Source organism: Falco punctatus (assembly GCF_963210335.1).
Source record: "Falco punctatus genome assembly, chromosome: 18".
Lineage (NCBI taxonomy): Eukaryota > Metazoa > Chordata > Aves > Falconiformes > Falconidae > Falco > Falco punctatus.
Window position 1 is genome coordinate 3,818,028 of NC_137598.1, and position 14,452 is coordinate 3,832,479.

The following is a 14,452-nucleotide window of genomic DNA, read 5'->3' on the forward strand; positions in this document are numbered from 1 at the left end:
GGATCGGGATTGGGATCCGCAGGACTAGGGGTGGGGATGCAGAGGGGCGGATCGGGATCCACAGGACTAGGGATGGGGATGCAGAGGGATGGATCGGGATCGGGATCCATAGGACTAGGGATGGGGATGCAGAGGGATGGATCGGGATCGGGATCCATAGGACTAGGGATGGGGATGCAGAGGGATGGATCGGGATTGGGATCCGCAGGACTAGGGGTGGGGATGCAGAGGGGCGGATCGGGATCCACAGGACTAGGGATGGGGATGCAGAGGGATGGATCGGGATCGGGATCCATAGGACTAGGGATGGGGATGCAGAGGGATGGATCGGGATCGGGATCCATAGGACTAGGGATGGGGATGCAGAGGGGCGGATCGGGATCCACAGGACTAGGGATGGGGATGCAGAGGGCGGATCGGGATCGGGATCCGCAGGACTAGGGATGGGGATGCAGAGGGGCGGATCGGGATCGGGATCCACAGGACTAGGGATGGGGATGCAGAGGGGTGGATCGGGATCGGGATCTACAGGACTAGGGATGGGGATGCAGAGGGGCGGATCGGGATCGGGATCTACAGGACTAGGGATGGGGATGCAGAGGGGCGGATCGGGATCGGGATCCACAGGACTAGGGATGGGGATGCAGAGGGGCGGATCGGGATCGGGATCCACAGGACTAGGGATGGGGATGCAGAGGGGCGGATCGGGATTGGGATCCGCAGGACTAGGGGTGGGGATGCAGAGGGGCGGATCGGGATCCACAGGACTAGGGATGGGGATGCAGAGGGATGGATCGGGATCGGGATCCATAGGACTAGGGATGGGGATGCAGAGGGATGGATCGGGATCGGGATCCATAGGACTAGGGATGGGGATGCAGAGGGATGGATCGGGATTGGGATCCGCAGGACTAGGGGTGGGGATGCAGAGGGGCGGATCGGATCCACAGGACTAGGGATGGGGATGCAGAGGGATGGATCGGGATCGGGATCCATAGGACTAGGGATGGGGATGCAGAGGGATGGATCGGGATCGGGATCCATAGGACTAGGGATGGGGATGCAGAGGGGCGGATCGGGATCCACAGGACTAGGGATGGGGATGCAGAGGGCGGATCGGGATCGGGATCCGCAGGACTAGGGATGGGGATGCAGAGGGGCGGATCGGGATCGGGATCCACAGGACTAGGGATGGGGATGCAGAGGGGTGGATCGGGATCGGGATCTACAGGACTAGGGATGGGGATGCAGAGGGGCGGATCGGGATCGGGATCTACAGGACTAGGGATGGGGATGCAGAGGGGCGGATCGGGATCGGGATCCACAGGACTAGGGATGGGGATGCAGAGGGGCGGATCGGGATCGGGATCCACAGGACTAGGGATGGGGATGCAGAGGGGCGGATCGGGATCGGGATCCACAGGACTAGGGATGGGATGCAGAGGGGCGGATCGGGATCGGGATCCACAGGACTAGGGATGGGGATGCAGAGGGGCGGATCGGGATCGGGATCCACAGGACTAGGGATGGGGATGCAGAGGGGCGGATCGGGATCGGGATCCACAGGACTAGGGATGGGGATGCAGAGGGGCGGATCGGGATCGGGATCCACAGGACTAGGGATGGGGATGCAGAGGGGCGGATCGGGATCGGGATCTACAGGACTAGGGATGGGGATGCAGAGGGGCGGATCGGGATCGGGATCCACAGGACTAGGGATGGGGATGCAGAGGGGCGGATCGGGATCGGGATCCACAGGACTAGGGATGGGGATGCTGAGGGGCGGATCGGGATCGGGATCCACAGGACTAGGGATGGGGATGCAGAGGGGCGGATCGGGATTGGGATCCACAGGACTAGGGATGGGGATGCAGAGGGGCGGATCGGGATCCACAGGACTAGGGATGGGGATGCAGAGGGGCGGATCGGGATCGGGATCCACAGGACTAGGGATGGGGATGCAGAGGGGCGGATCGGGATCCACAGGACTAGGGATGGGGATGCAGAGGGGTGGATCGGGATCGGGATCCACAGGACTAGGGATGGGGATGCAGAGGGAGAGGGATGGGGACGCACAGGGACAGGGAAGCACGGGGACTGGGATCCAGAGGGACGGGGACGCACAGGGCTGGGGCTGGGGGCGGGGCTAAGGCTCGGAGCCAGCTGTGCCCCCCCCTCCTGGGGGGCTGTTACCTGCTCGAGGAGGGCGGCGCTGGGGCGGGGGGCCAGGCTCTCCAGCCGCACGTGCAGCCGCCCCGACTTCACGTCCTCCAGGGGCAGCCACTGGCGGGGCAGGGATGGTGGGTGAGACCCCCCAGCACAGCCCCCCGCACACTGCAGCCCCCCACCCCCACTGCAGCCCCCCCGCCCGGCCGCAGCCCCCCCTTGGTCCCTCTCCTACCTCATCCACAACGCGGCCACTCAGCACCCGCCTCAGCGGCACCTTGCACCTGGGGGGCGGGGGTGGGGGGTGAGGGCTGGGCTGGGGGGGGCTACCCCACAGCCCCCTTCCCCTCCCCGTGCCCCCCAGCACCCACCGGCCCAGGAAATCATCCTTGTCAATGTCCTTGTCGAAGAGGTCGAACTCCACGTCCTGCCCTGGGACGTTGTCCACGATCACCTGGATGGGGGGAGGGGGTTGGTGTCACCAGTGGGGGCCCCCCCGCATACCCCCATCCCCCTCCCATCCCCCTGCCTCAGTTTCCCCTCTAGATGGGAGGAAATGGGACCCCAGCCCACAGCATCCACATCCCCAGGGCCAACGCCTGGGGGGAGGGGGGAGATGAGACACCCCCACCCCCACCCCCCCCCCGGCAGGTACCTCGTAGACCTCGTTCCAGCGGGGGTTCAGGTCCTCCTTGACCACGCGGCTGCGGAAGGTGCTGCCGGCCACGCGCAGCCGGGCGTAGGGGTCGGAGCGGCCCCTCACCACCCCCTTGAAGAAGTTGTCCTTGGCGATGAGGTCCTGGGCCTCCAGCAGGTGGATGCGCAGCATGTGCTGGGACACGGGGACACGCGGCCACTGGCACCGGGGCTGGGGGGCACGGCCGGGCCCAAGACCCCCCCAGGACCCCCCACTCCTTCCCACCCGGGACCCCCCCAGCCTGTCCCCATTCTGCCCCCCAGGAACCCCGTTCTTCCCCCCAGGACCCCCCATTCTGCCCCCCAGGACCCCCCATTCTTCCCCCCAGGACCCCCCTAGCCAGTCCCCATTCTTCCCCCCAGGACCCCCCTAGACAGTCCCCATTCTGCCCCCTAGGACCCCCCTAGCCAGTCCCCATTCTGCCCCCCAGGACCCCCCATTCTTCCCCCCAGGACCCCCCTAGCCAGTCCCCATTCTGCCCCCCAGGACCCCCCATTCTGCCCCCCAGGACCCCCCACAGCCTGTCCCCAATCTGCCCCCCAGGACCCCCCATTCTTCCCCCCAGGACCCCCCTAGCCAGTCCCCATTCTGCCCCTCAGGACCCCCAGTTCTTCCCCCCAGGACCCCCCTAGCCAGTCCCCATTCTTCCCCCCAGGACCCCCCATTCTTCCCCCCAGGACCCCCCTAGCCAGTCCCCATTCTTCCCCCCAGGACCCCCCACAGCCTGTCCCCAATCTGCCCCCCAGGACCCCCCATTCTTCCCTCCTGGACCCCCCAGCCTCTACCCATTCTGCCCCCCAGGACCCCCCATTCTTCCCCCCAAGCTCCCCTCTAGACGGTCCCCACTCTGCCCCCCAGGACCCCTCATTCTTCCCCCCAGGACCCCCCAGCCTGTCCCCACTCTGCCCCCCAGGACCCCTCATTCTTCCCCCCAGGACCCCCCAGCCTATCCCCACTCTGCCCCCCAGGACCCCCCATTCTGCCCCCCAAGACCCCCAAGCCTTCCCCCCAGGACCCTCTCAGCCCCCGAACCCCATTCTGCCCCCCAGAAACCCCCATGCTGCTCCCCAGGACCCCTTCAGCCCCTGAGCTCCAGCCTGCCCCCCAGGACCCCCCAGCCTGCCCCCTAGAATCCACCCAGCCCCTGAACTCTGTTCTGCCCACCCAGGGTCCCCCCCCAGCCGCATCCCACATTACTCCCTCCCAGCCCCCCAGCTCCCCCCCCCATTCCCCTCCACAACTCCCCTCACCCCTGAGCACCATCCTGCCCCCCCCCCAAGCCCTCCAGCCTCCTCTGTGATGCCCCCCCGGGCCCCCCCATCCCCTCCCCACCTCGGTGCCAAACTGGGGGTTGGGGCTGGCGTGGGGGGGCCGCTGGGTGCTGCTGGTGCTGTCCAGGGGGTCCGGCTGCCCCGAGATGGTGGGGGGAGACACACCGTTCTCCGGGGCGTCAAGGAAAAGCACCTGCAGGGCTGGGGGTCAGTGGGGCGGGGGGAAGGGCCAGGAGCCCCCCCCCAACTCCCTGACCCCCCCTCACCCGCAGGACCAGCTTCATGTGGAGGCGGCTGCGGGGTCCTGAGTGCTGGAGCTGGAAGGGCTGCGCCAGCGTCAGCCCGGGGGCATCCAGCAGGCGGGCGAGGGGCAGCGAGAGGGAGCCCAGGCTGCTCTGCCGGGGGTCGTCCTTCACCTGGGGGGGCACGGGGGTCATGGGGGGGCCACGGGAAACAGGGGGCACGGGGGGGGATCCACGGAAACCAGGGGCACAGGGAGAACGGGGGTCATGGGGGTCTGCAGGAATGGGGGGCACGGGGTCATGGGGGGCCACGGGAACGGGGGGCACAGGGGCCACGGGGGTCATGGGGGGCCGTGGGAACTGGGGGCATGGGGGTCATGGAGGTCTGCAGGAATGGGGGGCACGGGGTCATGGGGGGCCACAGGAATGGGGGGAACGGGGGCCACGGGGGTCATGAGGGGGCCATGGGAACCAGGGGGCACGGGGGGTCTGTGGGAACCAGGGGCACAGGGGGAACAGGAGTCATGGGGGGCCGCGGGAACTGAGGGCACAGGGGTCATGGGGGGCCGCAGGAACTGGGGGCACAAAGGTCATGGGGGTCTGCAGGGGTCATGGGGGTCCGTGGGAACTGGGGGCATGGGGGTCATGGGGGTCCGTGGGAACTGAGGGCACAGGGGTCATGGGGGGCTGCGGGAACTGAGGGCACAGGGGTCATGGGGGGCCGCAGGAACTGGGGGCACAGAGGTCATGGGGGGCCGCAGGGGTCATGGGGGTCCGTGGGAACTGGAGGCACGGGGGTCATGGGGGTCTGCAGGAACGGGGGGCACGGGCGTCATGAGGGGCCGTGGGAATGGGGGTCATGGTGGTCATGGGGGGTCGTGGGAATGGGGGGCACAGGAGTCATAGGGGGGCACGGGGGTCATGGGGGTCCACGGCAATGGGGGGCATGGGGGGGCACGGGAATCCATGGGAACCAGGGGGCAGGGGGGTCTGTGGGAAGGGGGGGCACTGGAGTCCGCGGGAACTAGGGGATCCGCAGGAACTGGGGGCACGGGGGTCATGGGGGTCCACGGGAACTGGGGGCACGGGGAACATGGGGGTCCATGGGAACGGGGTCGCAGGGGTCCACGGGACTGGGGGCACGGGGGTCATGGGGTTCTGCAGGCACAGGGGGCACGGGGGTCTGCGGGAGCCAAGGGCATGGTGTCATGGGGGTCTGCGGGAACCGGGGACACGTGGATCATGGGGGGGCTGCGGGAACGGGGGACACGTGGATCATGGGGGGGCTGCGGGAACGGGGGCACGGGGGGCACGGGGGTCCGCAGGAACCAGAGGCACAGAGATCATGGGGGTCTGCGGGAACCAGGGGCATGGGGATTGTGGGGATCCATGGGAACCAGGGGCAAGGGGGACACAGGGATCCACCGGAACTGGGGACATGGGGATCATGGGGATCTGTGGGAACTGGGGTCATGGGGGTCACAGGGATCCATGGGAACCAGGGGCACAGGGATCACGGGAATCCATAGGAACGAGGGGCACAGGGGTCATAGGGATCCATGGGAACCAGGGGCACAGGGATCACAGGAATCCATAGGAACGAGGGGCACAGGGGTCATAGGGATCCATGGGAACCAGGGGCAAGGGGGACACAAGGATCCATGGGGATCTGTAGGAACTGGGGACATGGGAGTCACAGGGATCCATGGGAACCAGGGGCACAGGGGTCATAGGGATCCATGGGGATCCATGGGAACTGGGGACGTGGGAGTCACAGGGATCCATGGGAATCAGGGGCACGGGGATCCATGGGGATGTGTGGAAACTGGGGACATGGGGGTCATGGGGGTCTGTGGGAACTGGAGCAGCACGGGGGTCATGGGGATCCAGGGGAATCAGGGGCACAGGGATCACAGGGATCCAGGGCAACAGGGATCATGGGGCATCATGGGGATCTGGGGGCACAGGGATCCCGTGGAACAGAGCATCAACGGACTGGGGGGAACCGGGGGTCACAGAGATCTGGGGGTCACGAGGCATCACGGGGATCTGGGGGAACCAGGGGTCACAGGGATCCAGGAGAACTGGGGGCATGGGGGAAGGGGGGAGTGGGGAGAAAAAATGGGAGGGAAGGGGGCTGGAGGATCTGGGGGGGGCTGCAGGGACAGGGATGGTGGGGGGGGGGGTGTCTTGGGGGTGACCCCGGCTCTCACCTGGATGTCCAGGTCCTGGTGCGCGGGGTCGTGCAGGAAGAAGCGAAAAGCATCTTCCCAGACGGGGGCAGAGGAGTTACAGACCACCTGGGGGGAGCGGGGTTAGACCCCCACCACCAGCCTGGCCCCCCCAAACCCTGCCCCCACCCCACCCCACCCCCCGCCGCCCCCTCACCTTGCTCTCCCGCGTGACGTCCTGCACCGAGACCTGCACCATGGGGTTGGGCTCCTTGCCCGGCTTCTTCATCTGCGCAGAAAGCGGGGGTCAGGGGGGTCCCCCCAGCTCTGCCCACCCCCCCCCCAGGGACTGGCAGCCCCCCCCCCCCCCCCCCCCCCCCCAACTCACAGGCAGCTCCTCAGCCCGGTCCAAGTACACGACCAGGATGGCGGCGGACGGGGGGTCGGGTTTGGCCGCGATCGCCCGGTTCCTCTCCAGGACCTGGGGGATGGGCCCGGGGGGTGGTGGTGGGTGAGGGCAGGACCCCCCCTGCCCCCCTGCCCCCCCCCCCCCCATGGCTGACCCCGCTCACCTGCTCCAGCCTGGAGGTGTCGGACATGAGGGAAAGCCACTCCAGGCGCAGGTGGAGCCGGCCCTGCCCCCCCTCCTGCAGCGGGAACCACTGCGGGGCAGGGGGGGTCAGCACAGCCCCCCCCAGCCCCCCCGAGCCCCCCACCCCAGCACCCACCTCCTCCAGCACCCGGGCCTTCAGCACCTCCCCGAAATCCAGCTTCATCCTGGGGGGGGGGGGAGGGGGAAGGGAAAAGCTGTGAGCTGGGGGGGTGGGTGAGCTGGGGGGGGGGGGGGGGGGCACGGTGAACCCCCCCCCTCACCCCCAGGTACCATCCCGGGGGTCTGGACCCCTTCCCCCAGCACCTGCCCAGGAGATCATCCTGATCGGGGTCCTTGTCGAACAGCTCCACCTCCAGCTCCTGCCCCGGCACCTCATGCACAATGAACTGGCAGGGACAGGGTCAGCGGGGGGGGGACACACACGGGGGTCCCCCCGCCCCGCACAGCCAGGCTGGGGAGATGGCAGGGGGGTCCCTGCACTCAGCCCGGCTGGGTCAGGGTGCTGCGCCCCCCCCCCACAAGCTGCCGATGCTTGGGGGGGGTCCCTGTGTCCCCCACAACCACAGCCAGGGTGGGGGGGACACACAGGGGTCCCTGTGTCCCCCACAACCGCAGCCAGGCTGGGGGGAGGGACACGGGGGTCCCTGTGTCCCCCACAACCGCAGCCAGGCTGGGGGGAGGGACACGGGGGTCCCTGTGTCCCCCACAACCGCAGCCAGGCTGGGGGGGGACACACGGGGGTCCCTGTGTCCCCCATAACCGCAGCCAGGCTGGGGGGAGGGACACGGGGGTCCCTGTGTCCCCCACAACCGCAGCCAGGCTGGGGGGGGACACACGGGGGTCCCTGTGTCCCCCATAACCGCAGCCAGGCTGGGGGGAGACACACGGGGGTCCCTGAAGCCCCCCCAACCGGTGTGATGGGGGACACAGGGGTCCCTGCAGCCCCCCACATGCCCAACTGGTCTCAGAGGGGACATGGGGGTCCCTGCAGCCTGGACACCCCCAGCTAGTCTGGGGGGACACACGCAGGGGTCCCTGCAGCCCCCCACATCCCCAGTTGGTCTTGGGGGAGGATATGGGGGTCCCTGCAGCCCCCACCCCCCAGCTGGTCTGGCGGGGTACACAGGGGTCCCTGCAGCCCCCCACATCCCCAGCTGGTCTCGGGGGAGGATTCGGGGGTCCCTGCAGCCCTCACCCCCACAGCTGGTCTGAGGGGGGACACGGGGGTCCCTGCAGCCCCCCACACACCCAGCTGGTCTTGGGGGAGGATTCGGGGGTCCCTGCAGCCCTCCACATGCCCAGCTGGTCTCGGGGGACAAGCTGGGGGTCCTTGCAGCCCCCACCCCCCCCAGCTGGTCTGGGGGGGGACATGGGTGTCCCTGCAGCCCCCACCCCCCCAGCTGGTCTGGGGGGGGGGGGTACACGGATGTCCATGCAGCCCCCCACACGCCCAGCTGGTCTCAGGGGAGACACGGGGGTCCCTGCAGCCTGGACCCCCCCAGCTGGTCTGGGGGAAGACACGGGGGTCCCTGCAGCCCCCCACACCCCCAGTTGGGACACAGGGGTCCCTGCAGCCCCCCCCACCCCCAGCTGGTCTCGGGGGAGGATTCGGGGATTCCTGCAGCCCCACACCCCCCAGCTGGTCTGGGGGGGGGCACGGGGGGGGCGTCTCACCTCATAGACCTCGTCCCAGGTGGGGTTGAGGTTGTCGTCGATGACGCGGCTGGTGACCACCTGGGTGCCAACGCGCAGGACGGCGTAGGGGTCCGACTTGCCCTCCACCAGCCCCCCCATGAACCGGTCCTTGGACCGCAGGTCCCGCGCACCCCGCAGGTGCACCCGCACCACACCCTGGAGGGGAGGGGGTCAGCCAGGCTCGGGGGGGGGGGGTCTGGCAGTCCCCCGGGACCCCCAGGCAGCCCTTACCCGGGGCAGGGGGCAGCGGAGCTGGGCGGCCTCGTGCAGGTCGGGCACCAGCGGGACCAGGAGGCGGTTGGGCAGGACGAGGTAGGAGGCGATGGCATCCATGATCATGGTGTCCGACATGGAGCTGGGGGGGGGCACGGTCACGAGGAGGGGGGGCACGGTCACAGGGGGGCCACGGGGGCCACGGGGTCGGGGGGTCGGAGGACCCCACAGCTGGGCTGGGGCTCACCTCAGCCCCGGGATGTCCAGCAGGTTGGTCATCCCCGTCCAGTTGATGTCCAAAGTCTGGGATGAGGGGGGGGCTGGGGTCAGGTGGGGGGGAGACCCCGGGGGGAATGGGGTCAGATGGGGGGGGGAGACCCCGGGGGCCTGGGGTCAGATGAGGGGCGCAGACTCCAGGGGGTAGGAGGGGGGAGACCCCAGGGTGGATGGGGTCAGATGGGGGGGCAGACCCCAGGGGGGATGGGGTCAGGTTGGGGTCATGACCCCGGGGGGATGGGGTCAGATCCAGGGGGGATGGGGTCAGGTTGGGGGGGGGGCACCCCAGGGGGATGGGGTCAGATCCAGGGGGGATGGGGTCAGATGGGGGGCAGACCCCAGGGGGATGGGGTCAGATCCAGGGGGGATGGGGTCAGATGGGGGGCAGACCCCAGGGGGGATGGGGTCAGGTTGGGGGGGGGCACCCCAGGGGGATGGGGTCGGGGGGGGGGGAGCAGACCCCAGCCACACCCTGCTGGTGGGGGGCACTTACCGGGCGCCGGATGAAGAACATGGTGAGGGCCCCCACGATGGGCACGTCCCCGAGGAGGGGCTCCAGGATGATCCGCAGCATCCCATGGAGCTGGGGCAGGGGGAGGGGGGACGAGCAGTGCTGAGATGTGATCCCGCCCCCCCCCCGTGGCCATGACCCCCAACCCCAGTGCCCCCCCAGCCCCCCACCTGCATGCCTTTCACCCCCGCCTTGCAGAAGAACTTCTTCACCTCCACGTCAATCTGGACGTCACCCACGTAGCTGCAGAGATGGGGTGTAGGGATGGGAGGGGGGGGGTGTCTTCGCCATGACACCCCCCAGCCACCCCCAGCGTGGGGGGGGGGGCTCCAGCAGCTGCTGTGCAGTTGGAGACCCCAGCGTGGGGCGGGGGGGGAGGGTTGTGTGTCTGGCTGCTCACCTGATGTTGAGGTCCAGCAGGATCTGCTGCTTGTGGGTGCCAGGGTGGGCTCGGACCCCCAGGACCCGGAGGGGCTGTGGGGGAGGCAGTGGTGAGCTGGGGGGGGTCAGCACCCCCCAGGGGCACCCCCCACCCCCCCGGGGGAGCCCTACCTTCTCGCCCATGTCCACTTTGGTGAAGGTGAAGGTCTGGAGGTGGGTGCTGGAGGCACGGATGGACGGGGCGATGCTCTCCACCAGCAGCTTCTCCATGTACTGGCCGAAGAAGGGCCAGGCCTGCGCCAGGATCTGCGCGGCGGGACCCAACCGGTGGGCGGGATGCAGGGATGCAGGGATGGGAGGATGCAGGGATGGGAGGATGCAGGGATGCAGGGATGGGAGGATGCAGGGATGCACAGAGGGATGCAGCGGGGCTGGCTAGATTCTGGGTGCAGGGGAGCTGGACAGATGGACACAAAAAGGGCAGGGAGGGAGGGAGCGGTGGATGGATGCAGGATGCAGGGAGGGATGCGGGATGCAGGGATGCACAGAAGGATGCAGGATGCACAGAAAGGCTGAGCAGATGTGGGACACGGGGGGGGGGTATGCAGGGAGGGGTGGATGGATGCGGGATGCAGGGAGGGATGCGGGAGGGGATGGGCAGATGTGGGATGCAGGGAGGGATGGGGATGGGATGGGCAGATGTGGGATGCAGGGAGGGGATGGGATGGGCAGATGTGGGATGCAGGGAGGGATGCAGGGATGGGGATGGGATGGGCAGATGTGGGATGCAGGGAGGGATGGGGATGGGATGGGCAGATGTGGGATGCAGGGAGGGGATGGGATGGGCAGATGTGGGATGCAGGGAGGGATGCAGGGAGGGATGGGATGGGATGGGCAGATGTGGGATGCAGGGAGGGATGCAGGGATGGGCAGATGTGGGATGCAGGGAGGGATGCAGGGATGGGGATGGGATGGGCAGATGTGGGATGCAGGGAGGGGATGGGATGGGCAGATGTGGGATGCAGGGAGGGATGCAGGGATGGGGATGGGATGGGCAGATGTGGGATGCAGGGAGGGGATGGGATGGGCAGATGTGGGATGCAGGGAGGGATGCAGGGATGGGGATGGGATGGGCAGATGTGGGATGCAGGGAGGGGATGGGATGGGCAGATGTGGGATGCAGGGAGGGATGCAGGGATGGGGATGGGATGGGCAGATGTGGGATGCAGGGAGGGATGCAGGGAGGGATGGGGATGGGATGGGCAGATGTGGGATGCAGGGAGGGATGCAGTGAGGGATGCACAGACGGACACCTCACCTTGTTCAGCCATTCTGCCCTCTCCACGTCCGGGAAGCTCACCTGCGGGCAAACAGGCCGGGGGTGCCGTCAGACCGGGGGGGGCCAGCTGGGCGCGGGGGGGGGCATGGGGAAGCCTGGCCCCAGGTTTCACTCCCGCTCAGCAGCACGGCCCCACCCAGCCCCTGCCTCAGTTTCCCCAACTGGGCCGGTGGGACACCCCCCACCCCCCCCGGGCGGGGTGACAGTCACCGCAGCTGGGGCTGGGGGTGTCACCCCCCTGCAGCTGTTCCCGGCTCCCCCAGCCCCACGGGGAGGGGGATCCCGCCCCTCCCGGCGACCGCCCCCCCCCCCCCCCCCGCGGCCGGGCAGGAAGCGGCCCCCCGCCCCCCCCCCTCCCCGGGCCGGTGAGTCACAGCCCAGCCCCGGCGGTGCCGGAAGGCCCCGGGCGGTCCCGGGGATGTCAGCCATCGCGGGGGGGGGGAGGCAGCGGGGGGGCGATGCAGCAATCACGGATCACGGGGCGGGGGGGGCCGGACCCGGCGGGAGGCTCAAATGGGGCTCAGTGCAGCCGGGGGGGTCCCGAGCGGGGGTGGGGGGTGGGTGCAGCAGGGGCAGTCGCCAGCAGCGGGGCGGGGGGACGGGGGGGGACGCCGTGTAGCAGCGAGGGGACCCCGGCAGCGGGGTAGGGGGGTCGTGGTGCAGCGGGGGGGGACCCCAGCAGCCGGGGGGGGGACGGGACACGCGGTGCAGCAGCGGAGGGACCCCAGCAACGGGGCGGGGCGGAGGGGGGGCCCGGCAGCGAGACCCGGGGAAGACACGGTGCAGCCGGGGCTGGGGAGGGGTCCCCAGCAGCGGGGGGGGTGGGGTGTCGCGGTGCAGGCGGGGGACACACACGGGGGGGACCCCAGCAGGGGGGGGGGGGGGCCGCGATCCAGCAGAGGAGGGGGGGGCAGCAGCGGGGCGGGGGGGTCGCCGTGCAGTGTGTGTGTGGGGGGGTCCCCAGCAGCGGGGGGGGGGGGGTCCCTCAGCAGCGGGGGACCCCAGGCTCGGTGACCCCGCCGGGAGACAGCACGGGCGGGCGCTGCAGTGCGGCAACCGGGGCCGTTCCGGAGCCCCCCCGGCCCCGGACGCTGCCGCGGACACACGCTGGGTGGGGGGGAGGACGACACGCCCAGGCCCCCGCGCGGAGCCGGTGGCCTCCCCCCCTCCGTTAACGGTTCCGGTGCCCCCCTCCCCCTCCGTTAACGGTGCCGGTGCCCCCCTCCACCTCCGTTAACGGTGTCGGTGCCCCCTTCCTCCTCCGTTAACGGTGTCGGTGCCCCCTTCCTCCTCCGTTAACGGTGCCGGTGCCCCCTCCCCCTCCGTTAACGGTGTCGGTACCCCCTTCCTCCTCCGTTAACGGTGCCGGTGCCCCCTCCCCCTCCGTTAACGGTGCCGGTGCCCCCCTCCCGCTCCGTTAACGGTGCCGGTGTCCCTCCCCTCCGGTAACGGCGCCGCTCCCTTACCCAGGCCGGCAGCTCCCCCGGGGCCGCGCCCAGCCCGGCGGCGGCAGCGCGCACGGCCGCCTCCTCCTCGCGCTGCAGGCGGGCGGCCACGCGCATCCCCCGCTCCCGCGCGCGCCGCCGCCGCCGCCACCCGGCGTAAAGCGCGAGCGCCAGCAGCAGCGCCCCCGCCCCCAGCCCCAGCGCCCCCGCCGCGTAGGCGGGCAGCGCCCAGAGCAGCCCCCGGCCCAGCGCCGCCAGCCCCGCGCCCCGCCGCTCCATCCCGCCGCCGCCGCCGCCGCCGCCGGGGGGGGGGTGGGGGAGGCGGGCCCCGAGCGCGGGGCGGCACCGGCACGGGAGGGGCGGGGCTGGAGCGGCACCGCCCCTCCCCCCCCCCCGATTCCCCCCCCCCCCCGACACGGTCCTGAGGGGCCGCCGGCGCTTCCCCGGGCACCGGCTGCTCGGGGGCCCCGGGAACCGGCTGGGCACGGCCACGGGGCACCGGCAACGGGCTGGGCATGGCCACGGGGCACTGGCTGGGCACCGGGCACCGGCTGGGCACCGCCACAGGGCACCGGGCAGCAGCTGGGCACGGCCACAGGGCACCGGCAACCGGCTGGGCATGGCCACGGGGCACCGCCACAGGGCACCGGGCACCGGCTGGGCACCGCCACAGGGCACCGGGCAGCAGCTGGGCACGGCCACAGGGCACCGGCAACCAGCTGGGCACGGCCACGGGGCACCGGCTGGGCACCGGGCACCGGCTGGGCACCGCCACAGGGCACCGGGCAGCAGCTGGGCACGGCCACGGGGCACCAGGAACTGGCTGGGCATGGCTATGGGGCACTGGCTGAGCACTGCCACGGGGCACCGGGCAGCAGCTGCTCAGGGGGCACCGGGCACCGGCTGGGCACCACCACAAGGCACCAGGAACCAGCTGGTCACCAGCCATGGGTCACTGGGCATGGCCACGGGGCACCGGCCACAGGGCACCAGCTGGGTACTGCCACAAGGCACCGGGCACTGGCTGGTCACCAGCCACGGGGCACCGGCCACCGGCTGAGCATGGCCACGGGGCTCTGGCCTCCGGCTGCTCAGTGGCCATGGGGCACCGGCCACCAGCTGGGCATGGCCACGGGGCCCTTACTGGTCATGGGGCACTGGCCACTGGCTGGTCACCACCACGGGGCACTTACTGGTCATGGGGCACTAGCCACCAGCTGCTCACTGACACAGGCCACTGGCCACTCACTGGCCACTGAGCACGAGCTGCTCGGCAGCCACTGGCCACTCAACAGACATGGGCCACCAGGCACCAGCCACTCACTGGCCACAGGGCACGAGCTACTCACCAGCCACTGGCCGCTCAACAGACACCAGCCGCTCACTGGCCACGGGGCACTTACTGGCCATGGGGCACCAGCCACCAGTCGTT

General features: G+C 70.2%; 2 protein-coding genes across 2 annotated transcripts in view; one reads left to right on the forward strand and one right to left on the reverse strand.

Moving 5' to 3' along the window:
- Positions 1-1,141, forward strand: part of SMARCC2 (SWI/SNF related BAF chromatin remodeling complex subunit C2) — a gene marked incomplete at its 3' end in the record, with an annotated part of 11,248 nt that extends 10,107 nt beyond the window's left edge. Inside the window, exon 25 of the mRNA XM_080368217.1 lies at positions 436-1,141. Within this exon, the coding sequence (XP_080224343.1) occupies positions 436-1,141 (706 nt within the window). The remainder of the gene's footprint in view (positions 1-435) is intronic.
- A 132-nt stretch (positions 1,142-1,273) lies between these two features.
- ESYT1 (extended synaptotagmin 1) lies at positions 1,274-13,314 on the reverse strand (the record flags this gene model as incomplete). Its single annotated transcript, XM_080368218.1, has 22 exons — positions 13,042-13,314; positions 11,555-11,596; positions 10,408-10,542; positions 10,256-10,329; positions 10,026-10,098; positions 9,838-9,927; positions 9,316-9,371; positions 9,087-9,210; positions 8,835-9,011; positions 7,464-7,546; positions 7,276-7,324; positions 7,120-7,209; positions 6,936-7,028; positions 6,765-6,836; positions 6,590-6,676; positions 4,401-4,550; positions 4,196-4,327; positions 2,822-2,998; positions 2,538-2,620; positions 2,402-2,450; positions 1,895-2,283; positions 1,274-1,808 (listed from the first exon to the last, which is right to left on the reverse strand). Exons 1-22 carry the CDS (start codon positions 13,297-13,299, stop codon positions 1,274-1,276), a joined length of 3,018 nt encoding a protein of 1,005 aa, XP_080224344.1. The 5' UTR covers positions 13,300-13,314.
- Between the last annotated feature and the right edge of the window lie 1,138 nt (positions 13,315-14,452).